At 40.2% G+C, this 17,733-nt stretch overlaps 1 protein-coding gene across 1 annotated transcript; it reads right to left on the reverse strand.

The window, feature by feature from the left end:
- Positions 1 to 3,306: 3,306 nt before the first annotated feature.
- atf7a (activating transcription factor 7a) lies at positions 3,307 to 17,155 on the reverse strand. Its single transcript, XM_073470442.1, has 11 exons — positions 16,783 to 17,155; positions 12,955 to 13,051; positions 12,592 to 12,704; positions 11,983 to 12,147; positions 11,634 to 11,785; positions 10,551 to 10,644; positions 10,336 to 10,455; positions 8,730 to 8,879; positions 8,232 to 8,420; positions 7,701 to 7,806; positions 3,307 to 6,315 (listed from the first exon to the last, which is right to left on the reverse strand). The coding sequence occupies exons 1-11, from the start codon at positions 16,879 to 16,881 to the stop codon at positions 6,086 to 6,088; spliced, it is 1,515 nt and encodes a 504-aa protein (XP_073326543.1). The 5' UTR covers positions 16,882 to 17,155; the 3' UTR covers positions 3,307 to 6,085.
- Between the last annotated feature and the right edge of the window lie 578 nt (positions 17,156 to 17,733).

Raw genomic sequence — 17,733 nt, forward strand, 5'->3', positions numbered from 1 at the left:
AGTGGGAGAGACAGTCCATCCGCACGGCTGGCCCCTCCGCCATAATGGGGAAAACTCACCAGCGGCAACGAGCGGTCACGTGACGGCATTTACCTCGCCTGTACGTTGATTCACTGCATCCAGCCGAGCAGACACACCGGAACTGCTGCTCCCTCTGGCGTCCCGATGGATAAAACACACACATGACTATCCTCTCGGTGCTACACAACTTTGTCATGACGTTTTCTCAGCTAAACTCACGTTAAACTTCCAGCAACTGGGCTACAACAAGGATTTTTTTGCTAACTTTGGGCTAGCAGGGGGTGAAAAAAGTGGCAGGATGTTCTACTTAAAGGATAAGTTCACCCAAAAAATGAAAATTCAGTCATTATCAGCTCACCCCCATGCCGATATGAACTCGGGTGACGTTTCATAGTCCACGCAACATTTCTGGAGCTTCACGCCAAAAAAGTATTGCGGTATTCAAATGAAGTAGCTGGGGACTTGTTTTAAAATCTCAAAAAAACAACTGAATAAAGTATAAAATGGCTCCATTCAGCTTGTCCAGCATAATCTGAGTCTCTAGAAGCCATGAGATCCCAAACTGATCAGTAAAGAAATTATTTACACACTTTTTAAAGCCAAAATCTTCACTACAGCTGCTAAGCTAAAAGCAAGTTGAGGGTGTAAATAACATATTTTCAAATCAATTTGGGATCTTGGGGCTTTCAGGAGACTTGGATTACATTGGACGAGTTGTATGAAGCCATTTTTTGTTTGTTTGTTTTTTACGTCCCCAGGTGTTTCAGTTGTTTTGCTGCGACACTCCCGAAATGTTTTGTGGACTACAAACTTCACCTGACTATCTATCGACACAGGGGTGCGCAAACAATGACTTCATCTTCATTTTTGGGTGAACTTGTCCTTTAAACAACATGTTTCGCTTCCCGTAAGCCTTTCTACCGCTCAAACTGTAATTAACGCAGAACTCCACTGATATAGCATTGAATTCCTATATCATGAGTACATTTAATGACTGAATGTTCATTTTTGGGTGAACTCATCCTTTAAAGCTATGATAGGAACAAAGCAAAGCAGGCAAATGCACAGGGCCCCCAAAGGTCCAACACTCACTGTGCGGTTATTTAAATAATGAAATATGAAAGTGTAGGCCTAAATAAATTTGATCTTACAAAAGTGATCACACTGTACAAACTGACACACATTAAAACTGGGGCAGGATGTTATGCCACAATAGTATCAGGCCTAGTAGTTTCTGGAGCAAATACAACATAATGAGACCAGCATGTGCAGACTGAAGTGCTGAGACTAAAGATTATTTTCTCATTTAACTGTTTGCATTATAAAATGTCAGAAAATGGTGAAGAATGCCCATCAAAAGTCCACAATGATCAAGGGGATGTCTGATGTAAAAACTTCTTTTGTTTTTACAGAACATAATCCAAAAATAGATGTTTGGGCAAATGTGTAATGTATGAAATTCCCAGTGAAGTTTACAGTTTCAGTGTACTGAAGTCATTTTGGACGATTACGTTTATTGTTTAACTGTAACTTTTGTATCTTTGTCACTGTTTGATATTCACTTTTGAGGCATCATTGCAAAAAATGTGTGTCCATGGATATATGTTGTGTAAATAAGAATGCCGGCCGATTATTGATGTCAGAATGTTTTTACTCCCTCATACTGGTATCAACATCAGCCCCAACAATCCAATATTGGTCGGGCTCTAGTCTAAACCTCCAACATGCCACATTTTAGTTGCACAGAAGAAGTTGGAAGATCAATCATTTTTGCCCCAGGACCCCATAGCTGGTTTATCCAGCCCTGATCCTTACGTGTGAATACTTGTGCTGCTCTAGTACAAGTCCTGAACATTACTCTGCTTTTGTTACTCAACTTACTTGTTGGTCACCTTCAAAAGGCCAATGTGGCATCCTGACTGTAACCATTATAAAAAATAAATATATCCTTCCAACCACCCTCCCTGCAATTAAAAGCTGCTTACAAAAAGTTACGATCATGTTTTCCTTATGAGAAACATGGACGTTGTCGCACAAGGAGAACGAGCTTCAAAGCAAACTTAACATAACAGAATAATTGTAGGCTACTGTCACTTTTTGTCTCTCCAAAGTCACTTGAGTGCTTTACAAAAACATAAACTTAAAAGCAGGGCCACAGCAAAGATTTTACAAATACTGTTGAGTCTGGCCCCTTTAGAAAAACACACAAGGTAATCAAACATTTTAAAAAAAATAAAATCTATCTAAAGAGTTGTAGTAGTACAGTTACGTGTTTGATTACATCTTCTTTGAATATTATTTCCAAGCATGAAGGTCAAAATGCTGTTTCAAAGCCTTCCTCCACTCTCAGGACAGAATCATTTATTAATTTCTGTTTTGGTCCAAAGGAAGTCGAATTTAAGAATAAAAAGTTGTGGATTCAGTCTATAAAATACTTACAAGGTCATGACCCCAGCAGTGTCCTTACAAGTAGATTCTTCTCTGCTTCAAAGAAAGTTTTAGAATATACTTTAAAAGTATGTGAAAAAACTGTTTAAGTACGGGAACCAGAGTAATATGATATATAATACTATAATTAGTCAATTTTGGTCCTCTATGCAGTCATTATTAACAGAATTGAAGGGTGAAGGAACTATGAACAAAGCAGACGGTGCAATGTCCTTACATACTGTATATTCTCTGATATTCAACTACACTGCCCTTAATTCCACATTTTACCAAACTAACTTCAAGTCTCCAGTTGTTATCAGTGTTGTAAAAAGTACTCCAAAGTCATACTTGAGTAAAAATAAAGATATTGTGTTGAAGTATTACTTTTTGTATAAGTGAAAGTCACCCATACAAACAGTACTATCCCAAAAGTATCTGTTATTAAAACATACATTTCTGTCAATTAATATACTTAAATATCAAAGTACCAGTGAAAGTAAACTACACATATTGTATCTTTACATGTATACTATACTGTGTACTATAGGTCGACCAAATCCTGGCCTGGCCAATTATCGTATCAGATTATCAACATTTTTCTAATTATCAGAATCAGTGTTTTTTTTTTTGTTTTTTTTTAAATAAACAGATTGTCAATAAAATAAATTAATTTAAAACATTGGCTCTGATGCCAAAGTCACTAGAAATCAAAGTTTTCACAAAAAATGTAGTGTAGTAAAAGTATGAAGAAGAAGAAAATGGAAATATTCAAGTACAGTACAGTCATTTACACATCACTTCTTTTTGTCAGTGTGAATCTGAGCTGAAAACCATCAGACAAAAACTTCATAAATCTTCATTAAGATGTAGTTTCTTTAATTAAAACTGCAGCACTGTAAGTGTTCATAGTATTTCACTTGGACATGCATGGAAAAGTAAATATATTCATATAGTACAGATATGTACAGAACAAGGACAATTTTTGAAATCATCAGTCCAACAATGGGAGTGTGAAAAACCATTAATACACTATGTGCAACTTTCACATTGTCTCATTTTTCTTTAAATTGCTCTTTTCACAACAATTCTCGGTGACATTAATATGCCAAAGACCGTCATGACGATTGTTAGTTGACCAATTGAAAAAATAAGTTAGACAAGGGCGGTCAAAAGACAATTACCAAATTCTTCTTCAGAGATATAATAAAAGGGGATAAAAAATCTTTTTGAAAAAAGGACTAATGACTGTAAAAAAAAAAGAAAAAAAAAAGAAATGTGTGTTAAAGAAGTTTAGTTTCTATATTTATCAGTACAATCAGAAACGTTATGACAAAAGGTTGTATAGTGCTGAAAATAGCACACAACAAAAGAAAACAAGAAATGACAGAAAAAGGTGCCAATGACATGAATTACATGAAAACATGAAAGCTAAATATAGTTTGAATTTCCATTCCATATGAACAATCGTCTATAAGGGACTGCCAGCCAAATATAGCGCCAGCTCCGAAGTACAACAAAATGCCGGGGGTCGCCATTGGGACTGTAGGACAAGAGGTTCAATCAAAGGTGAAAGGTATTAAAGTTGCCGAGAGGATTCCCATTCATGTATACAGTACAGATAAGAGAAAATACCATTTTTAAAACAAAGATCTGATATCTGCGAAAACTTTAAATGAACAGAAATACAAAGCAACAATAAACTTGCATTATTTTAGTGCATAAAAGACATGCCCTTGTGTTAATGGACAGATATCTTGTTTTAAAATATCACATCTTGCAAATATATGATCATATCAGACAAAAGAGGGGAAAAAAATATACAGGAAAACAAGAAAAGCAAACTGCCTTTTAAGGTGTTTCGGTAAAAATACACTGATATCTTGGTAAAAATATCTTGATGGGATTTCCTTTCAGAAACAGTCAGAAGACATCTTGACTTTTAACCAGTGAAGATGTCTTTGCTGTGTCTCTCCACCAGATGACAGAAAAGTGTTATATTATTTTATATCACTGAAAAGAGACTAATGGTTCAATTAACTCTTCATTTTAAAGGCTTCGAGGAACCAGAAACCAGCCAGTAAATATTCCTCACTGATTGTTTGTATTTTGATGATAAATATATTTTTCTAAGGCTCTTTTGTTTTTCATATGAGCAATTCTTTGTGTATTTAGGTGGGGATATCGGAGGCACCAATGTGATCTTAAGGCAAAATCATCAGACATTGTGAGTGAGACTGTGTAACAAGCAAGTGCAAGTAAAAAGCAGTGATAGATTGTGTCACTGTGACCTCTGAATCACAAAATAACAGTCAGGCTGTTTACCTCCTGTCCCAGAACAAGAACCAGGTGGTCTTTGGAGACACAGAGATCTGATTTGTTGTCGTTATGGCTTTGTTTAGGTTTGGTAAAGAGCAAAGAGACTAAGGGGTTCATCGCACTTCCGACGAGCAGCAAGGATGTGCAACCATCCTGAGAAGTGTGAAAATAACAGTTACAGTAAGTCCAGAGCCCACACGGAGAAGCACAGTCACAAGAATAGGTTCATATAAAATGGAAAAGGCATCCACTTACAAACCAATAAACAGCACAAGTGCCTGTTTTAGAGGAGAGAAGTGAGGAGGAGGGGAGAGGCTGAATTCCCTTCAGGTCACAAAAAGCTATTGCTCAACTAATTTTACGGTAACACACTGTCGATCCGACCTGTTTTGGTTCTGTGGACTAATCTGGGAGGACGTGCCAATTAATAAAAAAAAAATATAGCTGCACATACTGTATCAAGAACATAACACCCTAACAGAAAAAGTCACATGCTAACAATCCAGCTATTAACGTATCAGATCCGGAGTAGGCAAACTGCTATGTTCTGATGTACATAAATATATACACACAGAGCCAATCACACACACAGTTAATCAATTTTATCATAAAGGGGTGTACATGAGGTAAGGTTTTTGGGTCCATGGTGAGAAGGTGGGACCATTTACAAAAGGTATCGGGTGAATATCTGAGTCACTGACGTCTAGACGACTACTGCATCTTTGGAGCTAGGTATGTATAGGGACGTTTGCTATGATGGCATGTGTGGGTGTGTGCATGGCTAACAAGTCGAGGAGCACAAGGCACTATTCCCTGCTGAAAACAGTGTACAGCCTTGTGGGTTGTTTGGTATCTGATTTGATCAAGAACGTTTATGCAACAACTGCGTGTTAGAGACTGTGCACACGTGCGGTGCGTGTCAACATGGGAAGTTCTTTACGGCAGTACGCTCAGAGCGATGCAGTCCTACAGTCCAGTGAGGAGTCGTTTTGACTGAGGGTGAGGAGAGATGATAGAGGAAGCACAGAGGAGGAGAAACGAGTATGGGATAGGTTGGAGTCCAGCCCCTGTAGTCTATGGCAAAGTGAACAGGAAGCTCTCTCAAAAGTCTCAGTCCATTCCCAGAAGGCTGCTGCTGAGCTCCAGGCCACAGCATGATGACTCTACAGGAGGGTCAGAGAGAGCGGAGGAGCACAGTGAAGGGGGGAGATGAGAAATTTGGACTTCTAGATTGGGGAAGTCGGGGAAGTCCGCTGCTCTTTTATACCCCTGGGTGATGAGTGTAGAGCCAAATTCTGGGCCGTGGTGGCATCGCTCATCATCTAGCAGCAGATTGAGACTGTGCAGCCATGATAATGTGAGAGGGTCCACTCTCAGCCCGCTGCTGCTGGCCCATTCCTGCCAGCACAGACATTGCCATTGCCTCAGCTGCTGCCCTTGAGCTCAGGCCATTTTGACCCGCAGAGGGGCTGGGCGCCAAAGAGCTGTGCTGGATCACCGGGGCAGGAGAACCTGTGGGCTCTGTGTCTTTCATGCTCTCTTCTGCAGCTGCACAGAAAAGAAGATGACACAAATACAGAGTTATACCAAACTAGCTTTTCACTTTTAACCTTGAATACATTCCATACCAGGTTTACTGAAAAGCTACATAAATGATCCTGTTTTGCAGCCAGGGCTCGAGACTAATGCTGACCCGCGCTCTCGGGGACGATAACAAGCATGTTTGGGATGAACAGAAATGAAGCACCTTGAGGATGAAAAGGATTTTATAATGCTTAGTAAATGTCAAAGTGAAATGAGCGCTAACAACAATGGTGCGCTTCTTCTCTTGCTGTTACTATAGTTACTATCACTGGATGGCGACTTAGCATTAGAACTATAAAAATATGATGTGTTAAAACTCAACACACCTAACTCACTATTGATGGGGGATGCACCTTATTTTGGTTTTTTTTTACATGATAATGCTACATTGTGAATCAAAAATCCATGTTTAAATTGGCAGGAGGAGAGCTTGTTAGTTGTTGGCAGCCTGTGGGCTGCAGAGTTCTGCTGTGAGTTTGGCTAACACTGCTAACTGCTAAAGGAGCTAATAGAGCTAATGTAGCTAAAAGAGCTAAAGAGATGAGAGTTAACGGAGCTCAACCATACATTTTAATAGAACAAGATGGTGCCGCAAAGCCTTGCTTCCAGTTTTGCCCACTGGCCTCTCATTGTATTGCCGGTAAAAATTCCCCTGCACCCCAAAAGGCATTTTCCCTATAGTCTGTTGACATGACACCTCAAAAAAGTCAATCATGACTCTTTGTATTATGAATTTTTGATCCATGGTGGGTACACATTTGTAAAACTTTCCTCAAGCTGAGAGAAGAGATTTTAAAAACCATGACGTCTCTACAATGTTAAGTCTATGGGCTGAGCGGGAACTCATGGGCGGGGCCAGGGGGAGAAACTACTGCACATACTCAATAGGCCGCATAACCAGGAAGTAAACCCAGAAGCTAGAAAACTTTTTTGGTGTATGTACTAGACAAGCAGTCCTCTCTAAATTGAAAAGGGGCTAGTTTTGCGTCTACTATCTAGTTCCTTTAAATAAATTCATGAGCTAAACACGCAGCAGGACTGTGAGTTTCTGTTATGTTCTGTTTGTTTCTGAATATGAAGCGATAAACAGGTAACGTGGTTTAATGTGACAAAACAACAAGTTTACAGTAATTAAATGTACTTAAGTACTTCGGCTGAGTACAGTCTGAAGGTGAAAATACTTTGAATGCTAACACTTTTAAATAACAATTGTAAATAATACTAACAAAGTAAAGAAACAAGATTTTCGACAATTAAAATTGTTTTTCGGCAGGTTCTGGGATGGTGGTAAGAAAATAAACAAGGCAGGCCACCAGGTGAGTATCATGGCAGAATTATAAAAGGTTCACCTAAGTAGGCATTCTTCTTCTGTAGGTTGGTCACAGGACAGTCCTTGTGGGCCAGCAGCAGCTGCTTCAAATGAGCCACCTCGTTCCGCAACAGAGACACTTCATTCTGAAGGACCAGAACAACACTTTTTAATAATTTATAGAGAGTTCACAAGAAAAATAATCATATTACTCAATCCAGGGAGACCTTGCAAACTTGTTTTCCGAATTGATTTTTTTTGTTTTCAGGTCAGAAATGCTTTTAATGGTTAAACAGTCTCGTTTCTGTTCCAGTACAGCTGGCAGTGATAATGTGATCATGCAGTGCATACACAAATACACCACCAAATAACACAATAAAAATCTGAAACGACTTGTAATGAGTCCTGGAACCTCACCCATTTGTAAAATTTCCCTGGAAATCTTCTGGAAAACACCTCACAAACTTCCACGACTTCTTAAAGCCTCTCAACTAGGCGCAGTCAGTGAGACTATCCACACATTAACGCAGACCTCCAACAGGCCACGTTTCATCCCTGCCCACCCACTCACCGACAGCGAGACGTTCAGGTTGCAGAGCTCCTCAGCCTTCTTCTCCAGGGAACTGACCCACAGTTTGCGTTTCTGTCTGCAGCGGGATGCTGCGGCCCGATTCCTCTCGAGGAAGCGCTGCCTTCGCTCATCTGGGTCATCGTCTACTGTCCGCCGCCGACGCCCACCTGTAGGCTGTGCTGGAGATACCTAGAGGGAGAATAAGGCAGAGGGTGAGCAGGAAACAGACAGACAAGGGAGGGAGGCGGAAGAAAGACGAGAGAGAAAAGGGAAGTCTGAGTCATAGTTTCATTATTTCAGTCAGGGCACATCATAGTCATCTCACTACAAGAAGTACGGCCCCAGTTTTTTGTAACTGAAACAGGTGATAAGTCACATATCAAACATGGTTTCGCTCAGTTGCTTTTGTTTTTTTCTTAAGATTTTCCAAATTTATGTGACAATGTCATTGAATTTCATGCTACAGAGAGATCCTCAGCACTAGACAACACAATGTACCTGAGGTTGTGCAGGTGATGGAGCATCTGGCTGTTGGACAAGCAGCTGGCTCTGCTCTGCCCTCTGAGGTACCATGGGGCTGCTGCCCATGGCCATGATCCCCATACTATGCCCTGACGGGCTCTGCTGGGACAGCGCGGCCTTCAGACGCTGCAAAAGAACAATGATATGACATCAGCCCACAGCAACAGTATAACCAGTGTAATGTACGTATAAAGGAGATGATCTAGGGACCAAAAAGGCAAAAAAAGCAACAACACAGCAGGACGGATTGAAAAGCAATAGCACTAAATCTTTTGTGTATTTTCTGTTATCATTTAAACATCACTGCAGCATCATAACAATCTCTGTCCATCTAGACTGTACTACGCTGACTCCATGTCAACTCATCAACTCTTTTATAGTATCAGCACCAAATTGGCCTAAACTTTAGTTTCTAATTGTCAGTAAAACCTGCCATAAGTTGCAATGTTTGATGAAAGTGACTATGGCTACAATGTGTTAATAAAATCATATTGTGATTATTTTAACATATACTGCGATTGCGATATGATTCATGATAAGTGGGAATGTACATTTTTGCATCATAATTTTCATTTTCTCTAAATCAAAATAAAAAATCATGATGATGTGGAGAACACGATCTGTAAGCTTTACCTTTATCAAAATGTTTTTAGCTTGTGCTTTTTGGATATTGCACTTAACCATTATGCGATTTTGATCATATTTTGATTAGTTGTGCAGCCGTCAGATGACAATTTTTGTACTGTTGCTTCCTGCTTTTCATGCAAATCTGTTTTCTGATACATGTCAGATGTTTTCACAACATAATCAAATAAGCACCAGGTTGTACCGCCCTTAGCCTCAAGACAAACCTAAACTCTCTGAGGCATGAATTTACAAAAGTTGCTCTAATTCTGCAGAAGTCTTCGCCCATGCGTTCCTGACAATGTCACACAGCTCCAGCTTGTTTTCAGCAGTGCATTCATGTGACATCCTGTTCTGTCTCAACCCTTTTGTACTCAAGGCTTTGTAGCTGACGTGAGCCTACTAAAGTTATATTCTCCTGGAGCAATTTTCAAATGATGTTGTTAATGTTGTGTGACTCTACATCTGCCAGGGATGACACAAAATGACGGTGATTAGTAAGCATCCTTGATTTACTGCTCACTATAGATTAAACTTTTTATAGTACAGAGAGTTAACCCATGCCCATGTGTGAAACTGTGCTTAGAAAATATTTCGCAACAACGAAACAGCCCTACATTTTCATTTATACCAATGATCTTCCACTTGTGACTGAAGGAGCAAGTAGTTTCTGTAAATAATCTACTAAGGTGGCAACTTTGTGTATGTTGCAATACTAAAAACAATGACTACACTAATTCAGTTTCATTTTGGATCTTTACATAGAGCTTGTGTACGTTGCAGCATTATGGCTTCAGCATCAATTGTGTTGTCGTGGTATAAGGGTTAAATTAACAACAGCAGGGAAAAAGTCATATGATGAACAAACTTAGCCAGTGCAGAAGATAGCTGGAGGGTGAAGATGGAGACAAAAAGAACAGATAAAGAGATAAAAATAGAGAGCTAATCTAATGCTGACCATCTTGGCCTCTATGTGGGTGCTGTAGCCAGAGGGAGAGTTAGAGCCGCTGCTGCTACCTCCCAGAGGAGGACCGGGGATCCCAGGAATGTTGGGTACCATGCACATGGGTCGGGCCAGCTGGAGACCAGATAAGACACAAAAAAAACACACGTGTATTAGCAACTTGAACCAAACATCTTAGTTATAAAATTGAATTTGTTTGTCTGTCTTACATTAATGACAGAGGGCATCTGCACTGGACCAGGGAGCACGGGCACTGCCTGACCAGAGGGAAGCATCATCATGGGATAGTGGCTGGTTGGCGAACTAGACAGACAGGCAACAGAGGAACAAAAGAAACAGGAGGTTCAGTCACGTTTGTATGAACTCCCAAGTTTCCGTAACATAGCAACTATTTCTATTTAGGAAAATTATCCACTTCAAACCCATAAAATCCACACTTACATCCATCATTACTAGACCAAGCTGTGCATACAAGCACTCTTCAAACCCACAGAAATTTATATCAGGTTTAAGTCGAAAACACATGTTTTTAAGAGTTACAACATATGTCAGTTTAATGCCGGGGAAATTTTCAAAATATGCACTAAACAACAAACATATTTTAATTTGTGCAACCACAGAAAAACATGATGGCATCTTGGCTTTGAAATGTTCACACAGACACCATATTGGTTCAACATAGCGTCGGAACCAGCAGATATACTGTACATGATATGTGATACGTAATACACGTGATATCATCATGCTGTAATATTGCAATATCACATGAAAAACGTGTTATTTTTTAGAGCTTTAAAGCTACTTAAAGTGACATTTCACCCCCCATAAATATATATTTTTCCTCTTCCCCTAGCTATTTATCCATCTACGCTGGCCATCTACATCACAGCACAGAAGGAAGTGTGCATCTACTCATGGAGGAGACGCTAATTAACTAAGCTAGCTGATGTTACAGCTCAGTCGAGGAGGATGCCATTATTTATTACATCCCACACTGCCACAAGCATCATCCAAGAGTAGATGCATGCTTCCTTCTGTGCAGTGATACAGACAGAAAATAGTTCCTACATGAAACAGCTCATAACAAGTGCTGTGGATTATATTGAGTAATTGGGTCATGATTTCTGGAAAAGACGCACATTTGCTGTTGAGTTTTTACATTTTTTTTTTGGTGCTTTGAGCAGGAGTGATTACAGGTAAAAGGAAAAATGTGTATTTTTGATTCTGGCCCGAACTGTCACTGTCCTGTTTTTAAGTAGCATATCAGGGTTGAGATGCTGAACTTTACTTACCTAAGACTGGTACGATTGGAAGGTGGTGCCTGTGTGATGACAGAGGTGGGTGACGGCATGGTGGGCTGAAGGGCATCAAAGCCCAAGTGTAGTGGGAGGGAACCTGGACGCACAATAGTTGGGGTGGGGGCTGAACTCCTGGGTGGTGTGTCCTAGGAGAACAGCAGAGAGCTAAGTTATGTAAAAGAGTAAAAACAACTCTGAGGAAACGACAATATTATTCACTTCCTCAAGATTCATCCATGTAATACTGCAAAATCATGGGCCAAACTCTTTCTACATCATTTAAGGCTCCACCCTCTTCTCTTTAAACTTATGCGACCCCCCCCTTGCCCAGTGTCAGTCCTACCTTTCCTTTAACCATAAGCTCTGTGCTGCTGTCTGACATCCCAGAGATAGATTCAGGGCTGTCTGGTGGCGAGGAGTCGACCTCTACGGGTGCCTCTTTTTTCACCTTCACGTCTGATGTTGTCTGCAGGCTCATGTCCAAAGCTACAGAGTTGGCTGCAGGGAGCTGAGATAGGAGACAGACAGTTCACACTCAAATTATTACAGATAAGAGAACATAGACTACAGTGCATTAAAAAAGGGAAGTGGGCAGCTATGGTTTCTATCACATAAACCAAATGACCACAGCATTAGTTTAAAAAACAGCGATTTTTAGGGCGATAAACGCTACAAGTTAAATAATTAAGAAAAAAACTCCTCTTAACAAACTGTTGCAGTAGTGAGATAAATTGACGAAGAGCACATGGCTGGAGTTTCTGCAAACATTAATTTTTGATTACATCAACACTTGAGGTGAGAAATAAGGAAGTAAAAAGTAATTCATCACTGCAGTGGAGTCTGCAGAAAATTCCACTGGTTTCTGTACAAAATAATACGTAAAGACATACACAGACACACACACACCCAGAGGAAAACACCGACAAAATTACCACCCTTAGGCTTTTCTTACAGAGGTCTTTGCTCTCTTGTCATCCTCGTCTTGTTCGAAGGAGCTGGCCAGCTCGTTGAACAGACCAACCTCCTCGCAGTTCTTTAGGAAGCGGGTGGGAGTAGGTGTCTGGTCTGGCAAAAGGGAATGAACAGAGATAACTATTCAAAGCAACACTTTCACACTTAGTTCACACTTAGCACTCAATATAGAAAACCATGTCATTAATGTCTCCTTGGAGCTGCTTTTCTTGAGATTGTGCTAACAGCGTTGGAGCACAGTGACGTTGAGGCATGCTAAACAGTCTTCATTTGAACGTTGGTAGAGGATATTTGAAAAAGAGACAGAGTAAAACTGTGTGTTTGTCACGTAGACAAACAGTACCTGCAATAATGACAGAGTCTGTCCTGGCTGGTCCAAATTTAAGTGTCATCTCATGTTTGTGTTTGTGTACAGCCAAGTGGTCCTCATTGGTAAACCTCTGGAACAAGTCAAGGAGAAGAAAATAGGAAAAGGTAAGTACATTACATGAGGTAGCCTCAGGGTAATTTTCTATTTGTCCTGGTTACCTACAGTACCTTAACCTAGATATCATATTTCCATAATCACAGACAGATAATCTCTTAGAGAAATAGCCCGACACATGCAGCCTATACTGTACACATTATGTGACAAACCATAAAGAAAACTCTATCTTCTATCTGTGGTGTACAATTCCTCGTGTCTTAAAAGTATTATAGCACCCATTATAGCTGCAGGACACAGGCTCAAATATCTTGACACAAACTAGAATTATCTAGAAATAGAAAGAGGCTTGTATGGAAGAGAGCTGAAATAACTTTAACAGCCCAGAAATGCAGCGAATGAGCAATGGCTGAAAATGTCAACAAATTGAAGAAGTATAAAAACCACTGGCACAAAAAAATACCAAACGCAAACGAGTTGATGCATCAAACCAGACGTAAGTGTAAGAACACATAGGTGTCAAACTTGTCAACATGTGAACCATAGATGCTGTTAACTGTGTCTCAGTAAAGCTCTATGTTCTGCTATTTCCTATCAGGTATCCACAGGGGAAGCTACAGGAGGTCCTGCACTCAGAGTGCACCAACAGCCACCGTCTGAGACACGCCACTTTTTCTTTGGAGAAGTGGCGAGGTGGTGAATCAGTCAGAGGCGGAGGAGGAATAATCTTGGCTCTGGCACCAGCCTATTCACCATTCGCTGCAGCCTATTTTGGGGCACTGCGTTGCAGTTGCGAGTTCAGTCGTGAGAGTGAAGTGGAAACACAGTCAAGTGTCAGGGGGCTTATTTTTAGCCCTACCAGGCAGCATCACCAATACAACTGCATGTCTGATTTGTCTCTTTCCTCTGAAACAGGCGGCAGGGTCTTGCAGAGGAAACTATCTCCCACTAATCTCCCTGTATGAGATACTGGCAGCTAGGATTACCCCACCCCACACAGTAAATACTGGGCATTATATAACAGGGGGCTGTTGTTGTTGTTGTTAACGTGGTAAAAGGAAAACCCTGCGCAAAGCCAGGAGTCAATCATTCTCGTTCTATATTAGGCATGATTCAGACTTTCCTGGTAGACAACTGTTGCTTTTAAAGGGCAGCAGTAAAAACAACATTTGGACATAAGGTGCTTGTAACATAAAGGATGTTCCCTGTCTAAACATACACAAATAAATATAATTAAAGATGATGAAAAAATAAACTATTGAACCAAAATATATCCACAGCACAGTGTATTGAAATCTGTAGGGCAGTACCGAATAGTTTAAAGTTTCATTCATAACGTTGACATTCAAATTCTGAATCAACATTTAAATGCAATGGAGGTTTTTTGTTTCCGCACAGTTGATCAAGATTAAGCTGCACTAGCATTGTAAGTGATATAGTATTTGTAGAATTAGATGCCAGTGTTGGATGCGAAGGATTGATTATGACTTGTGTTGACCAAAAATTTTCAATTAGTCCAGAACATTATAAAGCCCATTATCAGAATTTATTGAGGAACGATAGACGCAAGTTCACAAAAAGTTTGTATATATGAAAGTATTCTACTTCAATCTATATGTGTTGTCGTTTAGCATTTAAAAAAATCTTTCAAGTACCAAAAGTTTCCAATCAAATGCCTGGTCAATATCGCAGAGTACTTAGCTTTCTCTCTGATCAGATAGTTCCTGATTTAAATACAAAATTTGAATATTTTAGAAAGTAGAAAACTGTGTAGGTTAAATCTTGTTCGGCTGCTTGTGTTTAACATTAAAGCTACACTAATCCCTAATAACTAATCAATATTTTAACATAACCAATGGACTGTGTGTAATGTGAAAGAGGTTGCTTGTAGTGTGAAGCCTACAAAGGACTATCACCAGACTCTGCTGTTTCTCACAGCTGTACAGGAGTTTTGGTGGCACATGAACATCATGGAGTAGGGGTGCAATTTTTGATTGAGATCAATCTTGAGGGCGTCCTCTAGGGATGGGATGATTATTGGGTAATATTGTGAATTGAAATTATTTTGGCCAGGATAATCATGAGAAGAAATGCCGAGCATCCATAATGTACTTCTCAGGCAAATCATAGCAATCATGGTATCTAATGTCCTCTTACTTCTGTTTCCAAACATCACAAAACCTCACTAAGGAGCAGATCCGCACTACATGAACAAATCAATAGAGTGATGTAGCCAACTACATGCCCATGCTGATTGGACAACTTATTAGTGGCTCTTCCTTGGGTGACGTATTGTAAACAATGCAACATGAGTTATAGCTAGCAACATGGCTGATGACAAGTTGTGACCAAAAAAGGAGCATTTATGCAACGTTGTGCTTTAAAGTTGCAAATTAAGAAAAATTCTTATGTTATTTCAAGTCTGGCTTTAGTCTACAGGACTTTCAAAACTGAGCAGAAATATCAAAATTGAGATTATGCATTTTGGTATCAATTAAGTAGATCATGATATTCGATTTTTGGCCAGATCACCCACCCGTACTCCTTGCTCTCATAAACCCTGATTACAGCTATAGTAGTACCTGCACTTGCTCATGAATGCAGTGGGACATTTAGCAGCTACGGATCCACACATTTCCCTAAGGCAGACCAAAAGACCAAAACAGTGCTAAATGAGAGTAAATATTAGACATACAGATAGATATACAGCTGTGGACCCACACAGTCATTAACGTCACTTTGCCTTGAAAAGCTTCCAGGTGCTACTGTTCCCTTAACTGCCAACTAAATTAATAATGCCATCTACAAATAAAATATGCAGAGTATTTACATCACAGAAACATGTCAAAGGAAAGTTCAAATGTTCAGGGAAAGAATCCCTGGGTGTCCATAATGTTCTGAGAAGAAAACAGACAAACACATCATCATTTATTCATCCAACACACGCATGTTTAACTGCTGTACATGCCTGTTGTTCAAACCGCGGCTCGCATGGACAACAGATCCCTCTGATCAGAGAATAAGGCTCATGAATCACAAATGTTTCTTAACCACATAAACACTTTCTTCCTCCAGACCCCAGGAGAGAAAATCCAGCACTAGTTCTATCACAACCAGCTGAACACAGCATCAGACGGCTAATTGAGCACAACATCAGACATGATATTTCCTGTGTTGAATAATCACGAGTCCTAGAACACGCTTCTTTTAATTTGCTGTGATATCGGGCCAAGCCCCGACAATACACCACGTTACTGGCATGTGAGTGCACTATTGGCACTCAGCTGAGTCACTGCCATGGCTCAAACCTGTGTCTGCAGGCGCTAGAAGTCAACAGTGACAGGTTGAAACAATAACTGTGCTCTGATTACTCACTGGAGCTTCCAGTGAGTCATTGCTAAAGGAGACAGCATTGTCTCACAAGACAGCATGTTAGCTTGAATGCTATCTGAGTGATGATCATTAGGAGTGTTGCATAAATCACAGCCAGGATCTTTTTCTGGCAGTGAGACCAAGTGTGAAGACAGACTAGAAAACTTTTCAGGTTTATCAAGTTCTATCTTGTATGTTTTACTTAAATCTTGTCTTTAATGGTACAATAGCGCTTTCAATTCATTTGCTTTTTAAAAATAAACACATTTAATAATAAGTAGTTACAGTGAACTCCTGGAGAGTACTTACACAGAGGCAAAAATACGCTACATAAAGACACACCTGAAAACCAGGATAAGGAGTGAGGAGACTTACCTGTCCACAGCCAGGAGCATTGCACACAAAAGGTCGGTCGTCCCCCATTTTTGCAAAGAGCTTGCAATGTAACTGTGGGAGAGCAGAAGAGGAGAACATTGCTGCGGCTTGTTCTTGATCCGTAAACTGGCAAAATCCTGAAAACAACAAAACAGGGATGCTGTGGCTTGTGAGTCTTTAGTCTGAGCAGGAAGCCGAATGCTATTTAAAAATAACCCTGGCAAGGAGGAAAACATGCACAGAGGCAGCGAGACGAAGTTTCCCTGGTGATACTTCCTTCACACAGGGGGGATTCTGGTTGGCCAATGAGGAGCCGCTTACCAGAGAGAACGACGGCTACCGTGTACACACAAAGACGTCCCCCTCTCCTTCTGTCTCATTTTCCCCCCTCACTTCCAATCCCTCCTTCTCTTGTTACCACTCCCTCTACTCACCTCTCAAGCACCTCCCAACCTTTTACCTTCTCGTACCCCTCGTTCAACATCTCCCTCTCTCAGCTGTTTCTCTCTGAGCACAATCCCCCATCCACCTTAGGAGGGCTCTCATGTGAATCCACACCACAAATATCTTAAAAAGGGCACATTCACACTGACCCTACACTGTACCTCACTGTGTTGTCCTGATCCACTCCAACTTGCTTTTTTTTCTGTATGAAGATACAAGTGACTGAAAACTAAACGTTACTGACAATTAGGGGTGCAACAAACGATTAGTTTATTTTTACATTAATCTGCAGATTATTTTCACAATCAGCCGATTAGTTGTTTAGTCTACAAAATATCAGAAAATTGTGAAAAATGCTCATCACAAATTCCCAGAGCCCAAAGTGACGTCTTGAAATTGCTCCTTTTGTTCCGCCAAAACCCAAAGACTCTTGATTTACTGTCATAAATGACAAAGAAAAGCAGTAAATCCTCACATTTAAGAAGCTGGTACCAGCAAGTTTTTGAC

This window comes from Pagrus major, chromosome 7, assembly GCF_040436345.1.
Source record: "Pagrus major chromosome 7, Pma_NU_1.0".
NCBI classification, from domain to species: Eukaryota; Metazoa; Chordata; class Actinopteri; order Spariformes; family Sparidae; genus Pagrus; species Pagrus major.